Genomic DNA, 10,844 nt, shown 5'->3' with positions numbered 1-10,844 from the left:
GAGCGGTATAACCTTTTGAGAGAGGAATCCTCCGTATGGCAGCGGGATATGAAGGTTGACGAAGATGGACAGATGATGTCTTGTCTTTTCCTCGATATTCAAAAGAGTTCTCCAGGTCTTCACGAGTGATTGATGAAACTTGCAGGTTCCATTGCTGGAGATTCATTTGCAGCTTTGCGGTATTCTTCATCATGTACAACATGGATTGGAGAGATTTCAGGATCAGCAGTTGAAGATGTTTTTTTAACTTTTCCTTTCTCGCGCTGAGGCTGAGTTCGTTCAGACGCAAGCTTTTCTGTGAGAGTTTTGGGATAAGTACACAACTCTTTCTGTGCTGCAGCCACGTCAATTTGAACCTTCATGAGATCAACAATGGCAGGCTGATTTCCTCTGGTTTATTCAGGAGATCAACGAAGAATAGATTGTTGATGGCGCAAGTGCCATCACTTGCAGGGGTGATCACTGGAGCACCTGTGCTTGGAGTAGTAGTAGTAGCAGGTTGCGTCGGTGGAGTGTCATTAGCGGTACCACTAGAGCTTGGGATATTAGGATCGGGTTTGAACCCGGATTGGTAGACCTAAGACCGTCCATCCTTGTGAGAATTGAGATTGCAACCGAGAAAATGATCTCCCACTGTGGTCGCCAGTCTGTAGATGGGGAAAAACGATTTGCTGGTTTTTAAGGAATTGAGGAGACGACCGTACGGAGGAGACTCCTCGAACCGAGCGAAATGTTAAATCTCACACAGATGCACCGCTGCAAATGGGGTGCTTTAGATTCCAAAGATCAATCTGTAGTACTCCGGCCTAAATCAAGACAATGACCGTTCCAGAGTAAATTCGGTCACAAGAGAGGATAGGTTGATCTGTAGAAGGGAAGCTGAGAAATGTGTGGAATCAATAGTAATCAAAGATTGTGGGTGTGTGAATTCTAAATACAATAATCTTTGAGTGATTGAAATTGCTCAACTGAGGGTAGTTGCTCAATTGATGAGTTGATGATCTCGTGTTGTCATTTTGACGTGAGATTGATGATACTGATGATGCCGATGATTTAATCATGATTCAGAGACTTATTTATATTGCTGGAATTTAGACACCATGATTCCATGAAGTGTGACAGTTGATTGAATCAAGGAGTGGGGAGAGAGATCGTGTTTGAAACCAGTTGCTCAACGTGTGGAGACTTGGTCGATTTTCCACCCACTACCTCGTGAATTCCTTTAACTGATTGCACGACTTGCTCACATTCCGTCGTGTGTTTGAACACACGTGTCGTAGACCGCCAGACCAAAACCCTAAGTGATATCCCCTCAAGTGACACAATTGACGTCTCGTGGTTTGTTAGTCAATTGATGACTTCGTGGTTTTATGGGACGATGAGTCCATGTAGTTGCTGAGTTGAACATATCATGAGACAGAGGTATAGTTCTTACGATGAAGTGAGCAAGTATTGATCATTCGATGGATTGTTCAATATTGATTGTTGAACCAATATCCCTTGGTTTGAGAAAATATTTATCATCTGAGCAAGTGTTTCTCATGTGATGAATTGTTGAATATTTGATCGTCTGAGCATGTGTTGCTCATCCGATGGATTATTGGCAGTGTACCAAAATATTAATTAGAATACTGGTCGTTGAACCGAGCATAATTAATAAAATTAATGACCATGAGGTCGTCGTAAAATTATTAAGGTTGGAATCTGGAATGATGATCCTTGGATTCAGAAACCCTAATTTGATCAATTGATGATCAATTCATGGTTCGTCAGAATTTCAACCATGGGACGAAGGAGGGAGCGACTACATGGGACCGTGGATCAACCATGTAGTGTCCATATGCTCATGTGAGCAAATACGAAGAACTCTTGAAGAGTTGACGATTTGTTGGTGGAAGAATGATTAAATGCTGGCTTAATCATTTATTCAAAAATGCTCGTCTGAGCCTTAGGTGAGAAAACCTAATTAATTATGAAGAGGCGAGGGACCGACCATGGAGTCATGAAACCGGCCCTGGGTTGTCCCGTGACCGCCTGACGATCACTTCATGAAAATCCAAAGTGTTTGGAAGAGTCTTGTACCTAATACGTGCAATTGTGCAAATTAGGTCAAAACTGTGAAACTTGATGGGACCGGCTTCTGTAAGACAAAGAGCCAATCTTGGTCGGTCAAGATAGCGTTCCCGTGTCCCCAAGGCGTCCGCGTGTCCCCAAGGCGTCCGCGTCTCAGTCCTGAGAATTTTGATATTTTCTGGCGTGCAATTGAGCGTTCATTCGAGAAAATATGCCAAAATTAGGGTTTCGACGAAACTGAGGAAAACACCATGAGATGATGAAAAATAATTATAAAATAAGGAATGAGAGGCGTGGGACCGCCGTGGTCAAGACATGGTCGTCCAGTCGTGACCACGGTCCCGTGGTGCTTTTTCCTTAATTTTATAATATTTTGATAATTTTATGAAAAATTCATGAATTTTGAAAAATTTGATGAATTTAGGGAGTTTCCATGAATTGAAGGAGTTTTCATGAGTTCAGGGAAGCAAAAAATATTAAAATAATAAAACAAGGGCGTGTGGGACCATGGAGGCATGGTCGGCCGGCTATGGACCGGTCCCACGAGTTTTTCATAATTTTTTAATATTTTTTAGGTATTTTTGATGATTTGAGGGAATTTTTCCTAATTTGAAAGAAATACCATGAAATCAAGGAATTTGATGAAATCAAGGAATTTGATGAAATTCAAGGAAAACTAATAATAAAATAATAAAACAAAGGGGCATGTGGGATCGGCTAGGGCATGGCCGGCCGGCCAAGGCCCGGTCCCACAAGTTTTCATAATTTATTTTATTTTAGTATTATTATTTTATGATTTGTGCAAATTATCATGAAATCAAGGAGTTTTTTCATGAAATTAGAGAAATAATAATAATAATGATAAAATAATAAGGAACCGTGGGGTGTGGGGCCGGTCGGGACCAAGGCATGGCCGGTTGGCCAATGGTCACGCCCCATACTCCTTTCCTTACTTTTATATTATTTTTTATGAATTTATGGAAGTACCATGAAACCGAGGAGTTTCCTTGAGACGATGGAGATTTGATAAAATGAGAGAATTTTCATCAAATCATGGAAAATAATAAAAATGCATTAAAAAAATAAAACTGGCGTGGGATTGACCACGACACGGTCGGTCGGTCGTGTGTCCGTGCTCCCAGCACCCTGGTCAATATTTTTAATTATTTATTATTTTCTTCCCTATTTTGCATAGGTTCATCGTTTCGTTGTATTTTGAAATACTCGTTCGTGTGGTGACTGTTACTGTATCGTCGTTGAATACACCTTCACCATTTGAATCGGGGATTACTTAGAGGTAGCTCAGACGCCCGGTTGTTGATTATTTATTACTAATTGTGGAATTCAGTGGAGAATAATTCACAAAACTGAGTAATAAGATGTTTATTATTAATTCAAAGGATCAGCTGAGGATTCGACTACGAATTATAATAATAAAGTGAGCATTACCATTCCATGGGATCGTAGATTCGACCATAGAATCAAAGTAATTAAGATTTATCTATTACCATTTATGAGGCCAGTTGTGGATTCGATCATGAAATCGGAGCAATGAGATAATATAGTTATTGTTATTCTATGAGATCAAGTCGTGGATTCGATCATAGAATCAGAACAATCGTTATTGCCATTCCATGGGACCAGTCGTGGATTCGGCCATGGAATAAGATCAATAATAGATTATTCTGGGAATTCAGTAGTGAATGTCACGGCAGAATTAATCTTAATTAGGAATAATTAACTTTGTGGCTCTATACTAGCAGAGCAAACTGTCTAGGAGCATTAATTATCCCGATGTGATCTTGTCGGTAAGTCATATCCTTTATATAGTCAGGGTAAACTTGTTGTTTGTTCCTGAAGACGTTATCGCTCTATACTAACAGAGCAAGCTTTCTAGGAGCCGTCCATCTCGTGATACTATATAGAAATAATCACTGAAAGTATTCAGTATTCATGAGATATGTCGTTGTCCAGTGTAGAGACTACATATCTACATGTACTCTGAGAGAAATTACTCTCCGTTGAGAATTCGATGAGAGACCCGTGTCTCGATACTCACGCCTGATTGTTGAATCAGAGCTTCGTATAATTATGAGTTTACGATTTTAGCTTTTGTCGAAAATCCACCATCTACAGTCTCGTAGGAAGTGGAAACGATTGAGTGGTGGAAGAAGGGAGTAACGGGTAACGCCTGGAATTTATGTTTCCATAATGAAGGATGCGTTTACACCGTTACTTCTTGTCATTACTAACCGCCTCGCTTTATGACACTTTATGCAATGGGCGTATTGCACGTCGCACGCTGTAAACCGCCAGACCAATACCCTGATGAGTATCCCCCGGTTTGTGACATTTTTTGATGTCTCGAGTGTTTTCTTGGAAAACATGTAACACTTTGCTGCGTGTGGCAAGTTTAAAATTGAGAGACTTTCCATAGGTAAATAGCATATGTGATGCTAGGCTCGTTTTGGCTAGTCGCCTAAAACTTACCACGAGTTGAACCGCTCAGTGGCGAATCTCGATGGATGAGATTACATCTCAGGAGGAAATGTGGCCATTGATTATGGCCGCATCTTGTTGTATATCGAAGTGGCGCCATTGGTATAGTAGCGCCTGGTGGAGCCATGGCATAACGGAATGCTAGTGGCATGACAGTGGCGTAGCCGCGGCATAGCGGCATGCTAGTATCTGTGCCATGGTGGTATGCCAGTGATCGTGGCATAGCGACATGCTAGTAGACGTGGTATGGTGGCATGCTAGTAGTTGCCAGTGGCCGTGTAATAGCGACATGCTAGTAGCCGTGGCATGGTGGCATACCAGTGGCCGTGGCATAGCAACATGCTAGTAGCCGTGGCATAGCGACATGCTAGTATCCGTGATATGGTGGCATGCCAGTCGTGGCATGGTGGAATGCCAGTGGTCGTGGCATAGCGGCATGCTAGTAGTTGTGGCATGGTGGCATGCCAGTGGCCGTGGCATAGCGACATGCTAGTAGTTGTGGCATAACAGCATGTCAGTGGCGTGGCCACGCCTGTAGTTTTTAGCATGGCCAAGGCTAGGGATTGGCGGCATGGCCAAGGGTAGGGCTTGGCGCCGTGTCCAAGGCTAGGGCTTGGAGGCATGTTCAAGGTTAGGGCTTGGCGCCGTGGCCAAGGATAGGGTTTGGCGGCATGGCCAAGGTTAGGGCTTGGCGCCGTGGATAAGGATAGGTCTTGGCGGCATGGCTGGCATGGCTCGTGCATGCCTTTAGCACGGTTGCGCGCGTAGCCATAGCCACTGAAATTTTGGCATGTTGGTGTGGAAATCTTGCCTGATTAGGGTTTGGTTTGTCAAAACCCAATGGCGTCTCGCATGTGGTGAGTGGCCATGTTTGGCGCGTTTGGCTTGTGCGTCTGGCATGTGTGCCTGGCATGTGCATTTGGCATGTGCGCATTTGGCGGGTTTTGGTATGCGTGTTTGGTATGCCATTTGACATGTGTGTGTTTGGCGCGGGTTTTTGGAAGCCAATTTGGTTTTGCGACCATCTGGCGTGGTTTCCTCCTTTTCAGCATTGTGGTGAGTTTTGAGCAACCTGATTGGTTAGTGTAAGAGAGTCGACCAGGCATGGGTGTGGTTACACTTCTGTGTGAGTGTGGCGGATTTAGAGCGACCTGATTGGTCGATGGGAAGCGGGGCCGACAAGCTAGGGAGTGGCCACAATTCCAGTGCGCTGTGGCGCGTTTAATCGCCTAGTTTGGCTAAGCATAGTTTTTCGACCAACGAGGTCTAGTGTACTGCGCGGGGCGTGAAACCCTAACTTTGCAAATTAGTCGGGTTTATGAGTTTCCTATGAGTTATCACAATAAACATGCCGGTGGACAGGTTAGTACTCACGACACCGTTTCCTTGCAGAGTGACGTCAGATGCAAGGTTTTAAGATTTTAACCCTAAGCTAAAAACCACCATCAACACTAACCTATCGGAGATTAAATCTCGAGAAAATCTTAGAGAAGATAGTACTCAATACGATAGAACAAAGTAAGATCAGAACACGCAACTGCGAAGAATTGGTGATAAGTGCATAATTCACATGATTTTAGTGATTATTCCATGCTTGTTTTAGTTAGATTTCTTGCATTTTATCTTTGTATTACTCTTGTTTGCCATTTTATTTGTTTCTTTAGGTGAATCATTCAAATTCAATGGAAAAGGCTTCAAAAGATGTATAAAGTGGAGTTCTAAAAGATCCAAGTGTCTGAAGCCGAAAGAAGTGGAAGAAGTGCGACGAAAAGGAGCAAAGAAGTTAAAATACATAAGAAGGACTAGAATACAAAGTTCAACTCACCCAAATTAAGGATTTATTATCACCATCTTGAAGAGAATTCAATTATGAAGAAAACGGCGAAAGAATGAGGTCATTCCGAGTTCGAACAAAGAAGTTGCGGCCAAAAAAGTTAGAGACGAAGAATGGCAATCTACAACATCACTTTCGGCATTGCTAAAGCAATACCGAAAGTAGCTGTATTTCGGGCAGAGAAGATGTCTTTTAGAACCCCCCACTTTCGTAATTGGTAAAGCAATACCGAAAGTAGCCATATTTCAAGCAGAGGATGTGTATTTTAGACCCCAACTTTCGGTATTGCATTGGGGAATTCGACAATGCCGACTGAGACAAGCCTATTGGGTCCCTTTTGACGTATTTTGACTTCCAAATCAAGGAAACTTGGTCCCGGATGGATTCTAATACCTATATCTCTTGAAAACTATATAAGAGGACCTTCTAAACATTAAGAGAACATCTTCTACACGACTTTGGAAGCTTGGAGATAAAGAACAACAACGGATCTAGGGTTTCGAAGCATTTTTATCAATGGTAACGATTTATTCTCTAGTTTATCAATTGTATAACATGGATGCTCCTACATACATGAGTAGCTAAACCCATACTTGATTGAAGATGAATTCTAAGTACTGTATATGATTTGATTTAGTATATGAATCTGTTTTGATTTCTTCATATGATTATTGTTTGTGTTTATTATTAAGAATGAATATGATTGATTGATAGATTGTTTAGGTGGCCAACTGAATATATTTTTTAACTCAATCTAATGCTAGTAAGAGTTAGGATATCCGTAATTGTTGAATAATTCCTTACACAAGTAGAGAACGTGAGACCTTGCGGAGGGATTCCATAAAGCAATCGCGTGTAAACACAACACTAGCAAGTAGATCGAGCGTACTGAGTCTAACTACTAGTATTAAACCTAAATTCACATACCATAAAGCATTCGACTGAATTACATATTGTAAGCGTACCTCAAGGTGGTTCAGATAGATAAACTCTAGCGACTAAGCATACCTGTTGTCTAGTGGCTTAAGGGATTTTGGAGATAGCTAAGCGTACCTGTTATCTTACGGTTGGTGATAATCTATGATTAATGATAAATTGATGAATATACTACTTTGATGAGTATTTAGTTACGAAGAAGGATTCCTCGATCATCTCTCTCTTTATTTTTTACAACTTTACTTCGTTCACTTAATTTAATTTACTTTAAAAATCTAAAACAAAACCCCCCATTTGTGACCTTTTTGACAACTAAACTCCCTGCTCTTCGTGGGAAAGATCCTTGCCTCCATTATATTGCCAGTTAATTGTATGGAAATAAGTGATTTAATTTGATTGCACTCACGACACACATCAGTTGGGTCTGGATTCAGAATCCCAATGAAGTCTTTAAGTTGTTAACCTATAATGGTTTTAGGAAAAACCTAGGTTAAAGCAGAATCGACTCTATTAGCAAATAGTATCACACACGAGGTGTGGGGATTAGGTTTCCCAGTTTCTAGAGTTATCCATTATACAGTCTTCAAATCAGGGTTTGCAATCAATGTTACCTTGGTAACAAAGCATTCAATAGTCACCGTTAGATGAAAGCCTGATTAGATTCAAGCCAATATCTTTCAACCGTTAGATGGTCTTGGCTTGTTACACATAAATGAAATGGAACTTTATTTAGATATGGGTAACTGTACCTAAACGTGTACACCTAGTTGGCTCCACAATAATATATTTTAAAAAAACGAAAACTCTAGGGTTTCACGTGGTTGAGCTCCGGTTTTCTCTCCCTCGAAATTTTCTTGGCGTTCACAAGGTTTCTCTTTGATTTTGCGCTCTAATGGCGCAAAATCAAGACAATAATCCACCAGTTTTCGTTAATAGTTATGATAATCAATCAACAAGGATATGGAATCAATCAAAATCAAAAAATATCTATATCCCTAAGAATTATGCTGCTAACCCTAACACTTCCGTGTTTGGAAGACAGCTCGAAGATACAAACGCTTCAAACCCTAACGCTGCAATTCCTGGTGCGTTTAGGAATGATGGTGCAAGCCCTAACGTTGCAAATCCTACAACGATTAGGAAGGTGATGGGGACGGATAATCATGGTGCGTCAAGGAAGGAAGATGGAACTCATAGCTCGTTTAGGAAACCGGGTGAAGATGGCGTTATGGAAGGTTCCTATGCAGCTATATTAAAGAGACGAACCCATGTTTTATCAAAGATTGATGCCGAGACACTTTCTCATCCTCCAATTTTTTGTACGACAAATAATGATGTTTTGATCAAGATCCCACGAGACACCCATACAAGGATTAAGGCTGTGTGGAGATTTAGTTTGGTTGGTCGTTTGGTTTTTTTCAAAACCCTTAAATTTGATGATGTTATAAGAGAATTATTGAATCAATGGAAGCTATCTGGTTCGGTCCAATTTATCCCATGGAAGAAGGGATACTTTGTTATTAAGCTAGACAATGAAGATGATCGTAAGCGTGTCAGCTATGATGGTCCGTGGAAGGTAAAATTTCCAAACGGAATTCAACAGCTTAAAATTCATCCATGGACACCTATGTTTGATCCTGGGAAAGATAATATTACTAGAGCTGCTATTTGGGTTCGTTTCACAGCTTTGCCAATGGAGTTTTGGGATGAAGAGACGATTTTTAGGCTGGCAAGAGGGCTTGGTAGACCGGTTTCGGTTGATCCGCGTACTTTGCGCCATGAATACGGTTACTTTGCGGCAGCTTTGGTTGATATAGATTTCTCTCAACCTTTGAGACGAATTTTGATTGATGGTGAAGAGAATGATGAAATTTTTGTTCAAGAATATGAAATTTTAAACAGGCCAAGCTTTTGCGATTATTGTAAATCTATAGGCCATAAAAAAATCTGATTGTAGAACAAAAAAGTATGATGATTTGAAGGACAAGGCTGAAGTTGAAACTGATCCTGAGATTAAAAAAGCAATTGAAGCGGATATGGATGATCTTAAGAATTTTTGGCAAAAGGAACGAATTCCTAAAGGTAAGAAGAATGTGCCGTCTGATGCTCCCCTCTTGGAAAAGGACCAACCTAAGGATGGTGAAGAGCCCATAGCGTTGCAGAAGAAGCAATCGGTTTTTGAGATGGCAACTGGAACACGTACAATCTTTCCGGAGCATAGTGATAGTGCTGGTGCTACTTTAGAAGATGATGATAATGAATTGGAGGTGCATACTGATGCTACAGCTTTGTCCGTGCCGCATGTTGCTGTAGCTCAAACGGCTGAGGCTCGTAACGAGAGTGCTGTTCAGTCCGTGCAACTTATGGAGGATGGTGGCTTATCTGAGCAGTGCGGAGAGGATGCAAACGCTGGTGGTGAAGCTACTACTGGTCTGCAAAAAGAAAGTGCGGAATCTGTCCGCAATGAAGATGCGGAATCGGTTTTACGGAGTGTTGGTGTAGCGCTTGAGGAGATGGTGCATGATAATCTTCCAAAAGAAGGTGCTATCGATTTAGAGATGCAAGAGATGGAAGCTTATAGGAATTATGAGGCCATGAAAGAAGCAACTAGACAACGTGAGGCTGATGCTGAAGCGGCCAAGATTCAACAAAATATTGCTAGGACAAAGCTAGAGAATTTGAGGAAGCAGGTTTTGGATTTGCATCATTCTCCGGTTAATACTCCAATTGCTATGGATGCTCATGAGGAAGCTAGTTTTAGTGCAGCCACTAAGACTTCAAGAATATCTACACCAGCTAAATCTTTAGAAAATTTAACTCTTTCTAATAGATTTGAAGCTGGGACCGAAGACATTGATAAGGTGGTTATCGAGGCTGATGAAGTGATTGAGGATGTTGTTGCTGCCATCACCTCAAACATAGTTGAAGAAGATGCAAGGAATTTAGAGATCCTTGCTGATAAGGAAATAGCTGATCGTGAGAAGAAGGAGTTAGATGACAAAAAGAAAAAATCGAAGGCTCCTAAGAAGAAGACAGTTGTTGTGGTAGCTGTCAGTCAAGTTCAAACACGAGGTGGAAGGTCTTCTAGACAGGGTTCGGCAAGCCCTTCAAAGAGTAGAGTTAATTAATGCGTGTCTTTTATTGGAATGCTCAAGGCTTGGCTAAAGAAGGTGCAAGGGCCAAGCTGGGTGAGCTTTATCGCTTGCACAATCCTGATATTATTTGTATTGCGGAGCCTCAGGTTCGTTGCACTACTCGTTTTATTAGGAAGCTTAATTTGCTTGATTTTTGTGAAGATGTTATCACTAATGAGGTGCATGGTCAAAAAGGTAACATTTGGGTTTTTTGGAGGAATTCTCTTGCAAGGCCGATTGTTTTATCCTCTTCTAAACAGGCTATCACTTTGGATTTTTCTGGTAATTTTATCACGGCTGTTCATGCTTCGTCTGATGCGGTAGCTAGGAGATCTCTTTGGCGTCAACTGGGGTTGGGATATATTTCC

The 10,844-nt window shown here is 41.4% G+C and overlaps 1 protein-coding gene across 1 annotated transcript; it reads left to right on the top strand.

The window, feature by feature from the left end:
- Positions 1-8,489: 8,489 nt before the first annotated feature.
- Positions 8,490-9,293, top strand: LOC113312188. Its single transcript, XM_026560940.1, has 2 exons — positions 8,490-8,741; positions 8,850-9,293. The coding sequence occupies exons 1-2, from the start codon at positions 8,490-8,492 to the stop codon at positions 9,291-9,293; spliced, it is 696 nt and encodes a 231-aa protein (XP_026416725.1).
- Positions 9,294-10,844: the final 1,551 nt, after the last annotated feature.

This window comes from Papaver somniferum, chromosome 9, assembly GCF_003573695.1.
Source record: "Papaver somniferum cultivar HN1 chromosome 9, ASM357369v1, whole genome shotgun sequence".
NCBI classification, from domain to species: domain Eukaryota; kingdom Viridiplantae; phylum Streptophyta; class Magnoliopsida; order Ranunculales; family Papaveraceae; genus Papaver; species Papaver somniferum.
The sequence above is the reverse complement of the archived record's forward strand: the minus strand, read 5'-3'. Positions and strand labels throughout refer to the sequence as shown.